This window comes from Fopius arisanus, unplaced genomic scaffold (assembly GCF_000806365.1).
Source record: "Fopius arisanus strain USDA-PBARC FA_bdor unplaced genomic scaffold, ASM80636v1 scaffold00133, whole genome shotgun sequence".
Classification (NCBI taxonomy): Eukaryota; Metazoa; Arthropoda; class Insecta; order Hymenoptera; family Braconidae; genus Fopius; species Fopius arisanus.
Genome location: NW_011887872.1, coordinates 1 through 22,258, shown reverse-complemented (window position 1 = coordinate 22,258; position 22,258 = coordinate 1). Strand labels below are relative to the sequence as shown.

The following is a 22,258-nucleotide window of genomic DNA, read 5'->3' as shown; positions in this document are numbered from 1 at the left end:
AGAGATTGGGACGTCTATGCGTCCCCGACTGGTGAAAGGGATTACTTTGTGGTTGCGAAGGGAACGCCTTCGGGTACAGAGACTCATCTCCAGGGTGAAACTGATGGTGTTGGGATGAATTAAGGGTTGGGAATGGAGTTGATTCCCGTAACCCCGATCGCGCGTGCCTCCATGGAAAGTAGCTCTGGTTTTGGCTGGCGATGAGATTGCTGTTACTAAGCATGCTCGAGTTGGGGTGGGCATTAGGTGGGTGACAAAGGTCTACGGATACCAAAATCGCATGTGCTTCGAGATGTTGAGCGCCATGCGGGGTGAGGTAATTCGTCGGTAATCCGTGTCCCGTTTGGGGTCGAGCCACCTTGGAAGAGAGTAAAAACGTGTGAGGAATGGCAACATCCCTCCGCGAATGGATACGCACGTAATCACCCACAAATAATTATGTATTTAAGACGCCGTTTGGGTATACAAAAGGATCAGATCCAAATCGGGCTCCGACTTGTGTTAGTCGTAATCATTGTAGCCAGCCAGATGACATAGTTAAAGTAATAAATGCTCATATTTAAATACCTATAAACTCTTGATGGAATTTATCCCTTCTAGCCTAGAACCTACAATAAATATAAGTACCCTCCACGCAGGATATAACAATTATCCCCAGATGTTAACCCGGGAAAAATCCTCTTATAATCGAGATTTTCATGTATTTATTTTGCACATATCTTCCTTGCTTGAGAGAGTAAGGAAGAGAGAAAGAGTGGTAGGGAGGGAAAGAGACAGAGCAACTGACGAAAAGAGTTTCACAGGTCTTTCCATGATTTTCGGGCTTACAAATATTCAAGGTTGTCATTCCGCGCATGCGCACAGCGTAGATATGACGTCACAGCAACTGGCAACGTATGCGATATATATAGATAGAATTGCGAGATCAAACGAGCCCGCGAAGCGGGCGAAGTTTGATCGAAATTATATGAAAAGTCTCGTTCGAAGATGATAATTATCGTAGTCATGCTTGTCATGCTTCATATCACAACGTTCAAAGTGTAAAGTATAAATTTGGCGCCCCGGCTCCCCTGGCGCCCCCTCCCTAGATGTTTCCTCATATTGTTTGTTTGACGAGTTAAAGAATTATCACGGTAAAATGAAGATGATAACGGGGAAAATTAATTGTTTACTTTGAGGGGTTGAAAGATGTGGTGGGCAATTATCATCTTCGAACGAGACTTTTCATATAATTTTGATCAAACTTCGCCCGCTTCGCGGGCTCGTTTGATCTCGCAATTATATTACAAGTCTCGTTCTCAATGATAATTATCGTAGTGTTTTAACGGCTGTGATAATTCTTTATGATGTATTCTTATAGAATAGCATCTTTTTTTTTTTTAAATAAAGTTCAGTCTTTCATATATTGATTGCTTTTTCTTTATTATTTTTATCAAAGCATCTATGAAAACAGGAAAAATATAGATTATCTTAATCAAAGCATCCATGGAAATATGAAGAATATAACTTAATTAATAATCGCACGAGCAAACTGGTCGTTAGGCGGTTGGATAGGTCTGTTGTAAAATTTAAAAAACATATCAGAGTTTTCAGACCATCCAGCAGTACGTCTGATAACCGAAATGTCCACACCACGTTGATGGGCGGCAGATACTGCGGCGTGTCTGGTGCTGTAAGCTGTAAACTTATCTACATCAACGCCAGCTTTGAGTAAAAAATTTTTTATCCAGTGACCGACAGTTTGCGCGCATACCTCTTTAAAGGGTTTTTTAGTTGAAATGAATAATCTCTTATCAGTAGGACTACGTAAGTCTTCGGTTATATGAATATATTCCAAAACTGCAGATGCCACACACAGGCCCGGCTTACTTAAGAAAAATGGTAGAATTAAATCAGGCTGAAAGGAGCCTGGTTTTGATGTTTTTAGTCTTTCCGTTATTTTGATACTAATAGTTGAACTTTGGATAGAAATGTTTTCAATATTTATTGCTGACAGAGTTTGCAGTCTCTGTGCAGTCGTTAAGGCTAACAGGGTTGCTACTTTTTCTGCTGCATCTTTTAACTTAAGGCCCTTGAGAGGGTGCATTTTTTCAAGGGCGGATAAAACCGGAGAGACATCCCAAGTCGTGGTATATTTTGGTGCAGTCGGGTTTTTCTTAAATACACCCTTCATAAAACGAGAAATTAACCCATCTTCATTAACATCATGAATTGCAATTAGAGACACCGCTGCATGTGAAGTATTTAAGGTACTGTACTTTGCCCCTTCAGTTAGTCTACTGTTCAAAAAGCTTATAATATCAGATGTACTCGGCTGGTAAATATCTAGTTTTTGTGAATGGGCGTAAGTCCACCACGCTTTCAAGCTGCAGTTGTACTGTTTGAGTGTTGATTCCGAAATGGAATTGACCATTACTTCCAGCGCGTTTTCTGGCACTCCTTTCCTTTGATACGCTGACCAGATAATTTTCCTGCCACCAATGAAAGGTGGGATGCCAGCGGGTGAGTTTGGTCTCTATAAGGAGATATTAATAAAGAATGGTTAGGTCGGAAGAGAATGGTTTTTTCAATTAGAATAGCGTTAAAAAGAAGCAGTATGTAATTAGCCGCAAATTATCAATAATTACAAAAACGAACTCTTACAATCGATTGTAAATCGTTCGCAGGTGATTGTAAAAAAGGTCAGAATGTTTAAGAGTAGATAGTTTTTTTATAAAAAATAAAAAACTTATGACCCATGTAGTTAGCCGCATTTTTTTTTCTAATCACTCTTAAATGATTTTTTTTATTGTAATCGTTTGCAATTCGTTTGTAAATACTCTATTCATTTGAATCGACGTTTAAGAGTCATTAGTCTGGAAATTATCAGCAATAAACGTGATTGCAAAATTGCGTGGAGGGGATAAGACTTTGCAAGTATGACGGCGCATGCGCAACTATTCAGAGGATTTTTCTGTTATACGCTCAAAAATAGATTAATGTCTTTCTCACTTTAATTTTGAAAGATTTCACTACGGCTGTCTTTTAATTGAACATTGAGTGACACATCGAAACCATTGTACTTTTTGTAAGTACATTAATAATTATAATAACTTGTTCACTAATGGGTGATATTTGGAGAACAATTATCGTTCGAGTAATCCCTGGTTATTCCCACCCAAGCTTACAGCTTATGCTGTGAATTTCATAAACCCAGTTAGGGTTGGGCAAAAACCTTGAATTCAATCCTTACGTTTTTTTGTTAAACAGAAGTGTTAAACCAATGTCTCATGACAAATGTTATGGGGTTCTGTCAGCCCATATTCTGCTATTCCCACCCAAGCAGAATATGGGCTGACAGAACCCCATAACTTTTGTCATGAGACATTGGTTTAACACTTCTGTTTAACAAAAAAACGTAAGGATTGAATTCAAGGTTTTTGCCCAACCCTAACTGGGTTTATGAAATTCACAGCATAAGCTGTAAGCTTGGGTGGGAATAACCAGGGATTACTCAAACGATAATTGCTCTCCAAATGTCACCCATTAGTGAACAAGTTATTATAATTGTTAATGTACTTACAAAAAGTACAATGGTTTCGATGTGTCACTCAATGTTCAATTAAAAGACAGCCGTAGTGAAATCTTTCAAAATTAAAGTGAGAAAGCCATTAATCTATTTTTGAACGTATAACAGAAAAATCCTCTGAATAGTTGCGCATGCGCCGTCATACTTGCAAAATCTTATCCCCTCCACGCACTTTTGCAATCACGTTTATTGCTGATAATTTCCAGACTAATGACTCTTAAACGTCGATTCAAATGAATATAGTATTTACAAACGAATTGCAAACAATTACAATAAAAAAAATCATTTAAGAGTGATTAGAAAAAAAAATGCGGCTAACTACATGGGTCATAAGTTTTTTATTTTTTATAAAAAAACTATCCACTCTTAAACATTATGACCTTTTTTACAATCGCCTGCGAACGATTTACAATCGATTGTATGAGTTCGTTTTTGTAATTGTTGATAATTTGCGGCTAATTACATACTGCTTTAAAAAGAGGATACCACGGTTGAGTTGGCCATAATGGTACTACAACGACCCCTTCGGCTTTATCATTGATAATTTTTCTAAGAGTGCGAAGAAGAAGAGCGAAGGGAGGGAACGCATAGAAATATTCATTGGTCCATTTAACCGTAAAGGCGTCTCCTGTGTGAGCTTCCGGGTCCGGGAATCGCGAATAAAATCTAGGACACTTCCTGTTTAATCTGGAGGCAAATAAGTCCACAGAAAATTTTGCGAACTTATTTTCGATTTGCTCAAAAACCGACTGAGAGATTTCCCATTCAGTTTCTGTTTCGATATTGCGAGAAGCTTTGTCTGCATAAAAATTTTCTGTTGAGGGAATGTAAGACGCTTTTACCCAAATTTTTCTTTCCTCGCACCAACTCCATATCTCCTTTGCTAATTTACTTAAATGGGGAAATTGTACACCGGGTGCTCTATTTATTTAGGAAATTGCGGTAGTATTGTCTACACGAGGGAGTATTTCGGAGTGTTGAATCTTTGACGCGAAACATTTCAAAGCAATGAAAGCGGCCAATAATTCAAGATAATTTATATGATGCTTCTTTTCTTCCTCATTCCAAAAACCATGAGCTGATACTCCGTTAGAATAACACCCCCAGCCAGATAATGACGAGTCTGAAAAAATCTCCACTTCAAAGTTCATTCTTCGGATTGGATTTGCACCGGTCTTAACGTTTTCTTTCCACCAGGCCAGATCTTCCATCATACATTTCTTGATGAAAATTTTGTTCTCATAGTTTCCACCATTGAATTTAAGAGATAAAAATTTTTGTCTCTCCAGGGTTTTACAATGAATCGACCCATAGGCTACCGCTGGACAAGCTGCTGTTAGTATGCCTAAAAACTTCGCAAATTCGCGGATCTTGTAACTCTTCCCAATCTGGAAAGATTCAACGAGTTCTGTTATTTGTTTTCTCTTTTTATCCGTTAACTTTAAAGAATATTCAACAGAATCTATTAGAAAACCTAAATATTTGCAATTTTGAGTGGTGATTAAAGAACTTTTATCATACTTTCTAAAAAAAACCAAGATGTTCAAGAAATTTTACTGTTTGCCTCATTTTGGATTCACATGACTTTTTCGTCTTATCTATAATTAAAAAATGATCTGGATATAATACAATTAAAAATCCCTTGGACCTCAGATAATTAACTACCGGCTTCATTACCTTTGTGAAAATGTATGGACTGGTACACAGACCAAAGGGAAGGCATGTGAATTCAAATAATTTTCCTCTAAATTGGAATCTGAGAAATTTTCTGTGACCTTTAAATATAGGCACAACAAAATAGGCGTCCTTTAGGTCAATTGTACCCATGAAGTCACCAGGGGATATTAGGCTGAGAGCAGATTTTATGTCTTCTAATTTGAAATGAGGAGGATCGATGTATTGATTTAATTGTTTTAGATTAATAATAAAACGTCAACTGCCATCTGGTTTAAGAACGAGGAAGAAAGGAGAAATGAACTGATTTCTGCATGGTGAACACTCCACAATCGCGTCTTTAAAAAATAATTTGTCGATTTCTTTTTGAACCTGATCCAATTGTTTTGCAGTAAATACTTGTTCCGCTGGGGGAGTATTTTGGATTGGCATTGCCGTAAATGGGATTCGATATCCTTGTAAATAATCTAAAATATATTTGTCTGACGAGATCGCTCTCCATTCCTGCGCATAAAAACGTAGGCGGCCAGCTGGTTTTTGTACCTGGCCTATTTCTTGGACGACGATTGGCTCGTCGTCTGATGACTCGTCGTTTTGGCAAACTTCTGCGTTGAGCTCTGGTAGGGGTTCTTCCTCTTGAACTGGAGGAAACGTGATTTTGGGCGATAACCCACCTGCTGTTGACTGGCAGGAGGGTTTTTCCAGTTTCCCTGCACTCGAGCTTTCAGAGGCGCTTTTGGTTGAGTCTTCTCTTTTATTTGGGCACATGCTTTTTCTATCTCCTTTGCATCCTTGACTTTGTCCTTTAAGTGATTTCCGTATAGCCATTCATCGGAAATGACTGCATCCACTGTTGGTTTAATAGATTTGCTTAGCTGAGGGGTGATGAAGGACTTACGAACTATTGATTGTTGATGGAAAACTTCTGTCAGGATCTGTCCAACGTGACTTAGGCAATCGGTGAAGGCGTCTTCATCTAGACCTTCTTCTGGTGGGTCTAGGAGCATGGAGACCGCAGCACCCAGGGCTGACAGAGCTGTCCCTACATAATTCTGTGTCTGTAAGAAATGTTGATCTCGCTTTTTGGCAATTTCAGACAATAGCGGGACAATCTCGAGGTTAACTTTTGGGGCCTCTGTGAATAGATCGCCTTTCCGATTATATAATTGGAGAATATCCTTCTTATTCTTGTCTGGAAGGCCTTGCTTCAGCCATTTCGACCAGGTGTTTTTAAGCTCTGGATGATATTTAATATCTTTGTATTTTAATTCATCCAGATCAACACCGAGAACTTTCAGGATATTGTCCTGTGATGTAGTCTCATTTGGCACATCTTTTTCTTGACTGACAGCCCCATCAAATGGGTTTTCTTCGGGGTTATTTTCTTTATCCTCATGGTCTATAAGTAAAATAAAGAAAGAACGAATGTACCGACAAGTCAAAAGAGGATCAAAGGTGTGTAACGAAAGGTGAAGAGAAAAAAAAGATAAAACAACACTTATTGTGTATATTAGTGGCGTATGGCCACTAATTCTCGGATCTTGTGTGGAAATCCGAGATTTAATAAGAGCACTGTGTGAGTGCTGATTCTCGAAATTCGTGTGGAATTTTGAGATTTTTCTTCATTTTTTTTTTTTTACCTTTCAGTAATTCATCACCCTCTGCTTCTTTTGGCAGTTGAGGTTGCACATTTTGGCGGGCCAGAAGTTCCACTACTTTAGTGAGGTTATTCATCTGTGTTTGTAGATCATCCAATTTTTGGTTCTTATTTCGACGACGATCTCTTGATCGTGACCTCGACCTTTTCTTCTTATGGTCTGGCATTGTTCTACTTTTTTTTTTTGTTTATAACAACTTCTTTAAAATAATTTTTTGGGGAGAATACACAAAAGAACGTGTCGATACTTCGGCACAACGAAACAATATGAGGAAACATCTAGGGAGAGGGCGCCAGGGGAGCCGCGGCGCCAAATTTATACTTTACACTTTGAACGTTGTGATATGAAGCATGACAAGCATGACTACGATAATTATCATTGAGAACGAGACTTGTAATATAATGGGCTTTCGGAGTAGCGGTTCTCAGCGCGAAAATATATTGAGAGGTGGAATCGGAAAATCGCGTCTACCTTCTAAAATATAAGGGATGGATGAAAATGTTTTAGATAAATTTTGTTTCATATTTAAGAATAAAAATTATGGAAGAAAAAAAAAATTTTTCATCTATTGGATTAGAAGTTACCCTTCCTATTTCATAATAATTTTTTAGATTGAATTATGTTGTTATTTTTAAATATAATGACTCAGATTTTGAACGGTATTTAAATATAATGACTCAGATTTTGAACGGTTGTAGGAGTTAAACGGTACAAAATAAGGATGAAGTGCTTAATATGTTTCTTATGGGGAACGTTTTGCTCTTCAAATTATATTTGACCTTTTTTTCTGCATCTAGTGTAGTTTTCAAGTTAATCGCGAAAAACCCTTTCTGAGGGTAGTTTTTAATTTTTTTCTCGGAATGCACAAACTTAAATCACTTAAAATTACTTGCCCGTTAATCACACGACCAAAACATACATTTCTATACAAAAAGCGTTTTGGATCGAAAGAACACATGTTAGACCTAATTTGCCTGGACTATTTAACTACAAATTCTGTAACAAAAAACCATGCCCTACTTTATACAATTGTGGTGCAAAAAAATACTGAAGTGTCATAACCTCATCAATTTGTTGACTTTTTATAGTTCACCCCTTCTTTACACACGCACCTCAATCCTGCACGCGCAATACGCGATGGGTTTCAATGTACGTTTCGCGCTGTCAGGAATATGAATATTATAATCTTTTTCTCCCCAGCGGGAGCAAAGTACACACTTCCCTCCCGCGCAGCGAATTCTGACTTTACTTCTTGTTACGTCAAGACGTACAAAATTATTGTTCAATCCCATTGAAAAAATGAATTTCCAATGGAATTTAGCAATAACATTAAAATGCAATAATTTATTTTTTTTTATAAAAAAAATGGGAATTAATTGAAAATTCCAATACTTGTTTTACAAAGGTAAAACAAGTAGAAATTCAAATATGAGAATGTTCATTTAACATTCTCATATTAAATAACGAAAAGGAATGCGTTACCAAGGGGCCTTATCACCCTTGGCATTGCATTACACTTAGAAATAGTCATACGACTGTCTCCAAGCGGATACCCCTTACCCCATACTCCAAAATCCTCCATCGGCCTCCTCTCGCACCAACGAATGCGTTACGCAACCCGCCCCCTTCCCAATTCCCTCGCGCCCACGCTACTCGCGTGCCCAATATCCCATCCAATACTTATTCCCTCTCCTAAGAAAAATGTATGGGCACTCATCAGTGCACCATATTCCCCCACCCCCATACAATTATTAATTCGTTTATGAATTAACATACACCAATTAATAATGATCATGAAAAGGCGTTGTCCAGCGGACGGACAGCAGAGAGAAAAAGAGAGTCACTCAGTTCAGTTCCGCTAAAAAGTCAGTAAGAAAAAAAGGAAAAATCAGTGCAGTTCCATAGAGAAATTTCACATTCACGCAAGGATTAATCATTTATACCAAGGAAGTATTCAGTCAAGAAAAAGGACCATCCACACTAAAAAGGAGGCACCCAACAATATTCATGCAAGACTAAACATTTATACCAAGGAACAACACACACATCCAGGAAGATACGTTGACATCAGAGAGGTATTAAAAAACAACTAAAAGATCCACACTGAAGAAAAAGAGGGGAAGAAGCAAGGACCTCCAAAAGGGAAATCTCAGAGGTCTGCTAGAGCAACGCTTTAGATGAGTTTATTTAATATTAAAGGTTTCTTTAAATATAATATATCAAATAAAATTCATTTAAGGATGGTCAAACAAAAAGGAATAAATTGTATTCATTAAAGGGATAAAATATAAAAAGGAAAAATAAATTCCGTTAAAACTGTCAGAGAATTATATTGTTCACATTTAAGAACGATTGTTCTCAAGGAAATCGCTCCTCATCAAGTTAAAGTTCTAAATTAATTTAGTTCTTGAATTTAAAAATTTAAATTGATAGGATCGGTTCCATTGATTTTCCATTATTATCATGTATAATAAATAATTAAAGTTCTGAAAGAAGATTATCCATTTCTTATTTAATTTCTCTCGGCATTTACTCCGATCCCAAGCTATTTCCGAAAGGTAGGCTTAAAACAGGAGAACATAATACGCATAGTTTACATTATTTATTTGATAATCACTATCAAATATTTATTGAAAACGTGTCGTAACATCCTACACCGGGGAGAAAAATGATGTTCTCACCACGAAAGGTAAAATAAAGAAGGCTTACCCACGCGCTTACCAGAAAAGCAATATACTATTGAATATCCCATACAAACATGTCACATATTTGCTAAATCCTTCAATTATTTCTCGGGACGATGTAATCACCTGATATAATAGAATAGTATATCGGCTCGGGTGGTAATTCTGCACGTGGGTAAGCCTTCTTTATTTTACTTTCCGTGGTGAGAACGTCATTTTTCTCCCCGGCGTAGGAGCAAAGTCAGAATCCCTACCGCGCAGCGGGAGGGAAGTGTGTACTTTGCTCCCGCCGGGGAGAAAATCGACAATTATCATATGAGGATTCATAAGAACGCGGAACATACCTCCAAATCCATTGCGCATCGCGCGTGTTGGATTGAGCTGCGTAGTATTATTTTACATTATAACTATATAAAGTAGGGCATGCCTTCTTGGTATGGATTCGTAGTTGAATTTTGGCTCTACATGCCGATATTTTTGTTTGCAATTGGACGAGCTCAATTGACACGGTTGACATTCTCGGCATCAAACCTAAAAAAGTCGATAGCTTTTAATCAACTTATTTATGTTCCTGATTGAACTGGCCGTAAAAATTTGGATATGTTGTTCAGGGCACTTTTACGCATATACTGGTATATTTTCATGGACTGCTGAATCAATTAAGGATGTTCTGTACATACAGTCAAAACAAAAGTTTATAAGTCTTTCTATAATTCGCAATATCTATCGCGATTCATTCTAAATTAATATTGCAATGCCTGAATTAGTTAAAGAAAGAGCCATAGAAAATTATTCTATTGTATGTAATTTTATCAATAAACATTATATTGTTTAAACAAATCTAAAAAAAATTTAGTCAATCGTCATGAAATTTTTACGAAAGGGATTTGCCAAGTTTACTGAAAAATAGTAAAATAACAAACGTAGCATTGCATATAACTGTTATTCAATCAAGTGGAGGGTTTGGTACGTATTTTTTACATTATTTTTTAATAAACTTGACAGATGCATTTCACTTAATATCGCTCTTTAACCCCCTTCAATGATTTTCCCTGGCGGAATACGCCTGCTACCTCCCCGTGGTTTCCATTGAACAGCATTGAAAAATAGTGGCCAAGAGTGGAAAAAATTCTATTGAAAAAAAAAAACTAATTTCGCAGGATTTAATTAATAAATAATAATTTATTCACGTAGGTGACAAAGTCCATCATTTCCTTTTTCCAAATTCAATTCAGATTTTAACAGACCATGTCTAAAAATTTCAACGAATCACACATCCTATTCTGAAAATATCATTGTCCAGGTTTGGATTGTTTAATTTCTTTTTTTTTATTCATCAGGGCGGCTATTTTTCTCACTTTACCACATGACAGACGCTTCATGGGACGTTCCACAATACTGTAACTGTGAGGCCCCCTACTACTGTCCCCACTATGATCGTACTACAGCCCTTACAATTGGCACGGTTAGAAACTTTACTGGATTTCCAATACGTGTGTATGACTCTGCTTCGACCTACCTGAAGGTTGCCCACGAACTAGAAAACTATACTGTGCCAATATATTTCGATACTATAATTCTATTGAGTGGAAAAAGTCATCACAATCAACTAATCACTATTTATCATTTTCATGAATTTAAGAAACAGATGAACCATGTAAATGTCATTCGCCGTTTTTCTGAGGAAGATACTTATTGTTTCGTTTATTATTTAATAGGTTTGGCCGAACGAACAGTTTTTAAAAAACATTGTTCTTTTCCGCAGACGAACTTTTCTGTTTTCACTGAGCGTTACGCCTTCCTAGTGTAGGCGTGCATATTTCTACCACAGCCTCACTTGCGCTTTCTTCGAGTTACCCTGCGCTTCTGAAAAGATTTCGAGCTGACTGTACCCAAGCCGGGTGACCGCTTAGCAACACCGCTTGTTCAAAAATGACTGCGCGGAAGACAGAATATCCTTGTAGTCAGTATCACAGAAAAGTACACTAGAACCCTACACTATCGGCCGTCTGTACTGTTGAGTCATTCCATGGTTTCTGAAAGCCTTTTTCTTTCTTTTTCAGAAATTTTAGATTCTGAGGTTCAACTTTAGTTATGTTCATATCGTGAATAATCAAATTTTTCGAAATAATTGACACATCCTCTCGGCCACATGTACATACACAATGTACAAATCTCGTATCATTTCGTTTCCGGAGAAGTTAGTAAATTGAAAAATCGACTGTTTGGAAAACTTCTATTTAGAAGTAAAAATTACCAAAATTGCTGGATTTTATAGAGAATTAAAAGAATTTCAGATCATTTATCAAAAGTCGAAGTAGACGGAATACTGGAAAACGGGAGCACCAGGAATCATACAAAATCATACAAAATTTCGAAATAATTGCTCTTTGAATAAAATTCAGTTCAAAATGATTTTAAAAAATCTTATTCAGTGAGCCTAGCAATGCTGCATTAATAAATCACGTATTGAAATTTTGAAATTGTATAGGTAATGAAACCAAATCGATAGTTCTCATTAATCTTGACGATCCGTAAAATGAGAACGACGATGAATGAAGAATTTTGTTACAAATCAAACGGGAAAAAGGGAGAGCAAGTATTTAATGGAAAAGCATCAATGATGTCGCTGATCTGATCTGATTGACAATAAGACTTAAAAAATTATCTGTTTTGAATTTTACAAATTTTTCTTATCACACGAAACAAAATTAATAAGATTTTGGAATCTCTAGCTCTGGTCTAGCTTTAGCCGGATGGGCATTGTGACCCCGGCCCCAGCGAAAACACAGAAAGACAATTCTGTAGAAAATTTCAGATCCACCTCTTGATTATGTCGCGTTTGATAAATATTCAATTTCTAAAATAAGAAAAAGGTCTTAATAAAATAAAATCTTTACTTTGATCGAATATTTTGCGAAGTCAAGCGATCGCTTCGCTCGGATAAAAACGCGTTTTACCGGCCACAGTGCCATAAAATAACATCATAGCCACGGCGAAAAAGTGATTCTGACTCATGCGCGTTATGATCCTCGTCTCCGACTCGGACTATAAAGTCGCATTCGTCAGATTCCCTTTTTGCGTCCTAGGTGTGAAAAATACTATTTCCTGCTCGGGGAAAAAATTAATCGGATGTGAAATATCAAACCAATTAATTTTCGTTATTCAACAATTTCCTAATTTTCATTGATTCAAAAACGCTTATTATGAGGCGACTTGGAATATATTTAAAGTGAAAACTATCAGCTCTGGGTCAAGACTGGGTCACAGTCCCCAACCCAGAGTTGTCTTTCTCTTTATTTAATTTTTTTCAATATCGGGACATAAAAAATAGGGGTGAATAAAAAGAATCATTTAACCACTTGAATGATTCTAGGGTCACCTAGACATGAGGAGGGGTCTTGGCATATATTTAAAGTGAAAACTATCAACTCTGGGTCCACACTGGGTCACAGTCTCTATCCCAGATTTGTCTTTCTCTTCATTTAATTTTTTTCAATATCGGGAAATAAAAAATAAGGGTGAATAAAAGAATCATTTAACCATTTGATTGATTCTAGCGCCACCTAGTCGTGCGGAGGCGACTTGGAATATATTTAAAGTGAAAAATATCAACTCTGGGTCAACACTGGGTCACAGTCTTCATCCCAGAGTTGTCTTTCTCTTTATTTAATTTTTTCCAATATCGGGAAATAAAAAATAGGGGTGAATATAAAGAATCATTTAACCATTTGAATGATTCTAGGGTCACCTAGTCGTGCGGAGGCGACTTGGAATTTATTTAAAGTGAAAACTATCAACTCTGGTTTGGGGACTGTGACCCAGTCTTGACCCAGAGTTGATATTTTTCACTTTAAATATATGCCAAGTCGCCTCCGCACGTCTTGGTGACCCTAGAATCATTCAAATGGTTAAATGATTCTTTTTATTCACCGCTATTTTTTATTCCTCGATATTAAAAGGATATTAAATAAAGAAAAAGACATCTCTGGGTAGGGGACTGTAACCCAGTGTTGACCCAGAGTTGATATTTTTCATTTTAAATACATCCTGAGTCTCCGCCGCACTTCTAGGTGACACTGGAATCATTCAAATGATTAAATGATTCTTTTCTTTCACCCCTATTATTTATTCCCCGATATTAAAAAGATATTGAATAAAGAGAAAGACAACTCTGGGATGGAGACTGTGACCTAGTGTTCACCCAGAGTTGATATTTCTCACTTTAAATAGAATCCAAGTCGCCTCCGCACGTTTAGGTGACCCTAGAATCATTCAAATGGTTCAATGATTTTTTTTATTCACCCCTATTTTTTATTTCCCGATATTGAAAAGATATTAAATAAAGAGAACGACAACTCTGGGATGGAGACTGTCACCCAGTGTTCACCCAGAGTTGATATTTTTCACTTTAAATACATTCCAAGTCGCCTCCGCACGTCTAGGTGACCCTAGAATCATTCAAATGGTTAAATGATTCTTTATATTCACACCTATTTTTTTTTCCCGATATTAAAAAGATATTAAATAAAGAGAAAGACAACTCTGGGATGGAGACTGTGACCGAGTGTTGACCCAGAGTTGGCATTTCATCCCTCAAACAATTGTTGCCACCCTTCCCCTTATTTTAATACACCTCCCGTGTTCGCTCTGAACATACAGTTATCCCCAGAATTGTTCAGCAACATTGCTACCTCGTTAATGAATAAAAATCATCTGTCTGGGTTTTGGATTTTACCCAGAGCTAGCACATTAGCGTTCAAACATATTCATTTAATTATCCACATCCTTCAACAATATCATTATATGCTTAAAATGACTCAGCAACAATCGGAAAAAGATCATAGTACACCCTGCGTTTAGATCTCCCCCAAATTCACCATTTAACCTCAACTCTGTGTTTTTGCCTAACCCAGACTGGGTTGCTGGACACAACCCAGAGTTGGACTCTGGGTATGAACCATCAGGGTCGAAAGTGATAAAAAAAAATGTCACCATTAGAATTTGCCCCAATCTAATGGTGATATTTTTTCTTTTTTTTCCCCATTCTAATTCCCGAAGTTTAATCCACTGTCAAAGGATAAATGTTTGTCAAGGTTTAAATTACGTTTGAGTAGCTCGACTTGAAAAATAAAAAAAGTCACATTTACAGATTTTCATAAGCTTCTGGTGACATTTCGGGTTTTTTCTTACAAATGTGTAATTTGTGAGATATACAATGTTCTTTCAGATATGTAAAATATATGTAAAAAGTTAAAATGATAAAATCATAGTCGCTCCCGCTTGCATCAAAGTGTCACAAGTATTAGTTTTCCCAGAGTTCATATCTCAATGTATTTATGGATGCTTGTAATATTTACGTGAAAAAGTTGTTGCTAAATGACCTATCTAATATTAGACGATAATAATTATATATGCAGTAATGTGTAGCTTGTTAATGGAAATATTGAATGACAATATCAAGATGCCCTATAAGACATCTGTCGAATATGAAAACGACATAACCCCACTGGTTCGAGATGGATCTGCAATTTTAATCACAAACTGTATAACTTTGACCATATAATCCTGTAATCTCCTGACAATCGATGAACTGCAGCAATAAATAGATACGAAAACTTTATAAATCCATACAAAAAATGATGAACGACAAATCACGTCTCATAGTCAATCTAATGTCAAAAATAAATCTAATCCTGAATCTATTTGATTCGCGCAAAAATAGTTACTTTCATAGTCCAATATATGATACTACGTTTTGGAACATTCTGATCAATAACGATTTATAACTTATTACGAAGAAGTTTATTTATAATAGCAAGGATTCGTGAAATAATTCTCTTTTTTTCAAGTTTAAAAAATTATTACCTGCGCTGTTAGCATTATCATCATTGGAAAAATGTGCAGCGAACCTCTGGCCACCTTCATTCTGAGCGAAAACTATATAATTGGTCAATAAAAGGGCTATAAAATACTTCATAGTAATGCTGCATTGGGAAACGCACGTAATCTTTGTCTGCGACATTTTTGTCTCCTTACACCTTTTACGTTGAACCAATATATCCCAAAATTGAATCAACGTAGTCTTCCTTTACCAATAATACTGTTTCTTAAATATTCTCGAGTTAAGAACCTCTGATAATCTCCGACGTTGGTGTATTTTCTCATATCTCGTTTGATTTTATTTTCATTGAGTAACAATCACTGACCGTCTCTGTTCGACAATCCAAAAGACACCAAGTGCTCCAGTATAATTTATTATTTCTCCACTATAAATACGTACGTATTTTCAAAAAGTTCACTTTGTCCACTTTAACCAGTTTCGTCCTGAGAGATTTTAAATTATTCTCCATGAATTATGGATATTTCAGTTCGATAAACCAGTAATTAAAACGTAGGAGCAGTAGTTTTGACGCTGGTATATCATAATGGATATATATTATTATTATAGTATTCCAGTTGATGTAAACACAAATGTCATGGAGGTAAAAATCCACTGGAATAATGTTAACCAGTAGTCGTCATAGTTTACTGTTGGCATTCAAAATGACTTGTCAACACGTATACACAAACAGTTTCCTTCCTCACAGTCTATCATCATTCACTTTACCACTTCTGAATTTTCCAATTGTACGCTCCAATTCACCAATGATGTACTTTAATAATATTATGAGAAAAAGAGATAGTATTATTTGTTTTATCACACCGCACCCATGAGTCTATATTGGCACGTACCGCGTCTTGCGCCAAGTCCTAGACGTTCCATCGATTACCCATTAATATTCTCAGTAGTTGCATGCCATTGAACCAGTCTATTCTCGTGGTACATTGCAAAAAAAGAGTAGTTTATACAAATAAATTTATTTATCTGCCCAGGAAACGTCCTTTAATTGCTAAACTAATGAAAAAGAAGCAAATACCACTGAAGAACATTAATCGATCCCATTGCTGATGGGGCACTGCTGATGAGTGGAAACGTCACAATGTAACAATTTTCAAGAAAAAAAAATTCTTCAATTAGTTGGCTTCCGTAAGAATCATTTTGAAATGACTTAATTCAAACATACACAAAAAAACTATGTATGTGAAGAAAAAAGCATACATCGTAATGGATTATTCTATGCAGACTTCAGGCATTAGCTCAGTGCAACTATTATATGTCAAGTTAAATATTCCTTTTATGAATTTCATCAGCTCATAACATCTCGAGAGATGATACCCGAATCGTAGGTATTTATAAACCGGGTTATAATTATAAATTAATTATTCGCAATCACCACTGAAAGAAACAAAGGCTCGTAAGACTGGATTGTTTACAGAATTAATGGGTTGATGAATATTGACGGCAGCCAGAAAGTCTTTTACAGCTTTATACATATCACAGATTAGCCAGAATACGATAATAAATCACGTGCATCACGATATGATGAACTCCAAAAAACCGAATAGTCGACATTGGTCTACACACGCACACACTACTGCATCTGTCAAGCGTTGTGCGTTTCTGCTGGAGCCTTTCATCCATATAGAATGTTGGGAAAGCACCACTGGAGGCGTGGCAGTAGCTAGTAATGTACATATATCAAGCTCCGAGAAGTTATCAACTTATTATTCTAATTAATTATCCCGCACATGCCCAATCGTTTGAAGGTCCTTTGCAGGTCTATGATAGATAAGAATTATTGTTTGATCGATCATCGGTTTTTTTAATGAATTTTTCAAAAAAATGAAATATTTCAACGGAACTTATCATCTTTTTTTTTAAATTTACCCCTAGAATGTTGAATGACCGCTCAAACGATCGAGAATCGTTTGCAGGTGATTGATAGATGATCATCAATCCCCTACAGAACACTAATTATGAATTGTTGATTAAAAATCATTTTGGAGTTACTGAGCTCAACGGAGGCGGAGTAGGGAGGTCGCCATATTGCATCCAACAGCTGACGGTTTGCATTTCGGAGCATGGCGATAAACTACTCCGAAACAACAGATTCATTTTATTATCCAAAATGTAAGTCATAATTAACCGATTGAGTGTAGTTAATACAATGGATGAAGTGAAGAATAATTTCAATCATTTTTCTCCTGTAACTAGTTTTAATAATTTTTTTTTCAAAATTGGACGGTGATCGTTCCAACCACAGGCCATTTTGCTTGAATATAGCTCTCAATTTAATTACATGTGAATCTAATTAATAATATCTCCATTCTCAGAGGCAGAGAATATGATCTCCACTGTTGAATGTTTTTTCCTGAATAATCGTCACATAATTGCAACTGAATGACAAAGCGGTTTTAGAACAATTCCAACAATTTGTGGAAGTGATCTTGCAACAGTTAACAGTGAAAAAATAGAGATGGATTTCTTCCAGGTACGGATGAAATACCTCGACCGATTTCATCGAAAAAGGGTCCAAAAGAAAGTGAGTTGAAATTATTCATGTAGTTTGGCACAATCCCGATTACGCAGCTTTAATCAACAATTCAGAAGGAAATGAGACATTCGAATTAATCAATAGTCTTCTTTCCAATCAATCTCACGATCTCATCTACAGGAGCAGGGCGCAAATATTGTTATCTCTTCGTGACACTGACGTATGTTATTCTACTGAGAAAATGTGGAATGACATTCCAATATTAGAAACCGAAGTTGTGGTACACCAGCCGATGTTTGGAGGAATTGTCTTTTGAATAAACCGAGCCAATGGAAAAAGTCTGATTGTACTTGTGGGAGCTATATCCAACCCATTTCGATCTTGGAGCCGAATATTACTAAATCATTGATCACATCAAACAAGTTACTTTTACCTCTGGAGTTTCATGAAGTTTTAAAAAAGGTGCAATGTCGCCGACCTCTTTGTACCAGCAGATGTAATGTACAGACAACACCCAATTTCCATCTATTCATTCATTTGAAGCGATCAACTAAGTGTTTGCTTGGGAATGTATTTAAAATGATTGAAATGGGCGATCAGTATCAGTGAGTATTACTTTACATCAATTACATTCAAATATTATTCCTTTGGTTTCTATTGTACAATTATTCAATATTGTTGCAGAATTGCTGGGGTCATCAGTGCATTTCATGACCGATACGTGGCCTTTAGTTTAGTGAATGGAAAGTGGTGGTTGTGCGACAACCAGCAGCCAAACATCCAAATGACATCAGATGTAGAATTCGTTGAACTGGTTGGATTAATTCATATTTTAAAAAGTGCAATGAGTTGCTAAGCATGTTAAAAAAAATATCAATTACGAAAGTTATTCTATCAAAGATGAATATTTATTTGTTTTCCAATAAAAAAATATGATGATTACAAAATTTATTCAAGTCTTATCTTTTAAATAAAGAAAAATTCTCATCTAGTTTATTACTGGGAAAGATCTTCAGCAAAATTCCAAAATTAATCAACTATGAATCCTCTCGAGCTCTCCAGATGCAAAATGATCAAAAGACTTAACATATAATCTGTAAGAAATAGACAGTATGTGAGAATAATTATCTATACGTCGATCAGGCACTTCACAGCTTTCTGATATCACGCAATATTGAATTCATTTAAAATTTGTAAAAATAACACATTGCAATTTTATACTACAAATAAAAATCAAAGTGTAAAAATGACGGAAAAATTACAACGTAAATGAAAAATAATTGGTAATGAACAAGTATACAGGCTTACCGTTGTTCCTTTTTTAGTGGCTTTTCGAATAATCCATGTCATTCAATCGGTTGCCATGCAAACTGGTTATGAATTAAATAAACAGAATAGCAAATTAGAAGAATAGAGATGTGAATAACATTCGGCGATGCATAAAAATGGCAGCAGCAATCAGTTCACCATAGTTTACCGGTAGTTGTTCCTTAATTAAAATAATGCAATTGGTATGCATTCCCCAGCCTATGGTGAATAATGGTATGACATTTTTAAATTTTTGGTATGCATTGTTTAAACAAAATTAATTTATAAAAAATTTGCCACTTGCCAGCCGGGGGTAATGAACTAAAAATTTTGAAAATATTAAATTAAATACATATTTCAATGGTAAACAATGGTAAAATATTAAAAACGGTTAAAAACCATTTGTTTGCTCAGAAATAAGTAAATAGTATATTAGAGGTAGCGGACGGTACAGGCACTCAGCGCTCCATTTACCCCTCCCCCTCTTTTCCAAATGGCTTTACAGCTGTATCGACAATCGTCACCATGTTTGTTTAAAAGGAGAAGGTGCACGGTGCTTTTATTTCTACGCATTTCGGAGCCAATTACAATTTTGCCATTTAATTATTGTGGTAGTCGCTATGATACGTCAACCATGTCGGTCAGGTGAGTACTTATAACATTATTATCATTGTTGAATACCTATCAAGTGTTAATGGGATCATGCCCATTTGGAGCAAATGTTATCATGAGTTTCATTGCCGCCATTGAGTAAGTGCTATGGTTACAGGGAGTTGAAAAAAATCACGAAGATAAAAGCTGTCTGTGCTGTGAAAACGATACAACTAGTTATTGTGTGGTGTGTAGTTTGCTTACTTCAAAAGACTTTCAAAACTGAGACCTATCAGCATAATTTGCTGTACAGATTGGCAATGGGGGAATCCAGTTTTTCAAGTGTTCATGCTCTTTCGAGAGAAGATTTGATTTATTGTAGGAATGAGTGATAATTAAACTAAACATATGTGATGCATGCCGTCTAAAAATTTTTGCTTACATGATTGCCATTTCAGAGTCTGGTCGAATGTGGGTGAATCTCAATACAGGAAGGATGGAAGCATTGTCATGTAAGTGTTCCAGTGATATGATCAGTATGGATTCATTTATCCTTATATTTTTTCTCCTTTATTCACACAAATTTTTATACTCTGATCGCGAAACGACTTTAATAGACGAAATATTATCAACTGTTTGCGTACAGAAAAAAATACCTAAAAAAAAATTATTAAAAATTTTCCCGGAACAGGGAAATTGATTTAATTAAATATAAATTGGTAACGAGTAATTTGTGATAAACTTGCGTTAGGCCTTTTCATCGATTACATCCAAATCTCTTTCTTAACGTTACGATTCCAATTAATTTTTCAAACACTGGTTACCGATTTTAACGAATAAAGAAAACACCTGAATTTCTTATTCTATTCTAGTTCTATTTCTATTTCTTATTCTATTCTAATTCTAATTTTGGTTTTTGGTTTTTGCTTGTTTTGCTCACAGAATTCAACTTCGTGATGCTAATATTAGGGCTGAATATAAAATCACTTTGTCTGAGCATATCGTTGATACTTGGGAAAGATGCATGAGGAAAAATCCCACCTTAATTAAAAAATACTGGTGCAGCTGTGGCTTCACTGAAAGTGTTTGTGTCCTTCAGCCTGACAGTGCGAAAATTTTGCGGAGTAATTTTCAAGGTCTAGAGAAGCTTTTGGATGTTCATAGGAGACTGTATAAGGTGAAATGTCCGAAATGTTCGGAGTCATGTACTGTTGACTATGTTTACAATGGCCTCGTTTTCGTTCAACTGAGCTGTACCAAATCTTTGGGCCTGCCAAAAAAATGCCCACTGAGTCAAATTCAAAAAGAGTTGGTTTTCAAAGATCGTCACAGGTATTATATTCATAATGTATTCATAATTATTTAGATCATTCAATTCCCGGAAAGCTAATTAAAGTTTGTTAATAATTAATGTTACAGGTTGACCAGCGTTGTTGTGCAGAACCCAGACGGTGTGTATATTGTATTTTATAGGAGGATGGATGGAACTTGGATATTGCAGTCGAAGCTTTTCCAGCCCTTCCAAGAATATCCTGAGTCAACCATCGTTCAACCCCACGGGGCACTTTATGTACTTCTCGAAGAGCCTACGTGATTAGAAATTTCCTATTTTCTTCGGGTCTTCTTAAAATTAAAAATTTAATTAAACTTTAGGTTCAATTTCGAAAACATTGAAAATATTCCAAGACTGATAGAAGATATTTTTGAAATATTTTTATTGTAGTTAATAAAGCTTTTCTTAAGTAATTTTATAAACATTCTTAATCTCGAACCCACGATAAAATACCCGCGAACATCAGTTTTCTCCTACCAGAACTAATAAAACTTGAATGAGAATCGGCACTTTCCAGGCTCATTGTTAACTGTTTCGGGGAACAATTTATTTCACTGTTAAGAATTTCAGAACATTCAATCATTGTGATTGATAACGAGCTGTCATGGAAAGTCTCCAGTGTAGTTTTGCAAACTGGTGAGGCATGGTCTGCCCTGGCGGTTGAGGGAACACGCAATAGCGTGTATGTTGCGTGGATGTTGCGTGGTAGTTGGGTGGTAGTTAATTTTATGCATAAAAGGGCCAAAAATCATAAAATTAATATGAGAAAGTTAAGGCCCGGGTGGAGGGATTTTTGCCCGACATGTCCCTAGGAAATTCCCTAGAAAAAAGGCGTTTTACGGGTAACGAAATGCCAGCCCCTGTAGGCCCTCAAAAAATATAATTGTAGGGTCAATCGACAGATAATTATTTTTGCCGTGCCGGTAATTAGGTCTCAGGGGTGGAAAATTGAGGAATGAACGTGTAAATTACGTTCAAAGATACCCCCTAGATTTCACCAAGATCAATTCTCCAATGATCGTTTGGGGAAAAATATGGCGGCTCAATCACTGCGGAATAAAAAC

General features: G+C 36.2%; 3 protein-coding genes and 1 long non-coding RNA gene across 7 annotated transcripts in view; 2 read left to right on the top strand and 2 right to left on the bottom strand.

Annotated features, from left to right (window-relative positions):
* The window catches only part of LOC105271998 (tyrosine-protein phosphatase 99A), a 217,751-nt gene extending 202,122 nt beyond the window's left edge, over nucleotides 1-15,629 (bottom strand). For both annotated transcript variants that reach the window (XM_011313852.1, XM_011313853.1), the window contains exon 1: nucleotides 15,453-15,629. In XM_011313852.1, the coding sequence (XP_011312154.1) occupies nucleotides 15,453-15,609 (157 nt within the window). In that variant the 5' untranslated portion in view covers nucleotides 15,610-15,629. The remainder of the gene's footprint in view (nucleotides 1-15,452) is intronic.
* LOC105271997 (uncharacterized) lies at nucleotides 1,489-6,130 on the bottom strand. Its single transcript, XM_011313851.1, has 2 exons — nucleotides 5,786-6,130; nucleotides 1,489-2,515 (listed from the first exon to the last, which is right to left on the bottom strand). The coding sequence occupies exons 1-2, from the start codon at nucleotides 6,068-6,070 to the stop codon at nucleotides 1,508-1,510; spliced, it is 1,293 nt and encodes a 430-aa protein (XP_011312153.1). The 5' UTR covers nucleotides 6,071-6,130; the 3' UTR covers nucleotides 1,489-1,507.
* A 153-nt stretch (nucleotides 15,630-15,782) lies between the features above and the next one.
* Nucleotides 15,783-18,894, top strand: LOC105272000 (uncharacterized). Of its 2 annotated transcripts, none has more exons than XR_892699.1 (5): nucleotides 15,783-15,863; nucleotides 16,461-17,157; nucleotides 17,362-17,598; nucleotides 17,802-18,567; nucleotides 18,647-18,894. It is a non-coding gene; the product is annotated as an uncharacterized lncRNA (long non-coding RNA). The 2 variants fall into 2 exon arrangements; XR_892700.1 differs by lacking the exon at nucleotides 15,783-15,863 and having other exon boundaries at nucleotides 16,725-16,814; nucleotides 16,904-17,157; nucleotides 18,647-18,887.
* An 888-nt stretch (nucleotides 18,895-19,782) lies between these two features.
* On the top strand, nucleotides 19,783-21,607 carry LOC105272001 (uncharacterized). 2 transcript variants are annotated; one of them, XM_011313856.1, is made up of 4 exons: nucleotides 19,783-19,915; nucleotides 20,320-20,373; nucleotides 21,026-21,193; nucleotides 21,281-21,607. In XM_011313856.1, exons 1-4 carry the CDS (start codon nucleotides 19,905-19,907, stop codon nucleotides 21,453-21,455), a joined length of 408 nt encoding a protein of 135 aa, XP_011312158.1. In that variant the 5' UTR covers nucleotides 19,783-19,904; the 3' UTR covers nucleotides 21,456-21,607. The 2 variants fall into 2 exon arrangements, with proteins under 2 accessions (XP_011312158.1, XP_011312156.1); XM_011313854.1 differs by having other exon boundaries at nucleotides 19,789-19,915; nucleotides 20,804-21,193.
* Nucleotides 21,608-22,258: the final 651 nt, after the last annotated feature.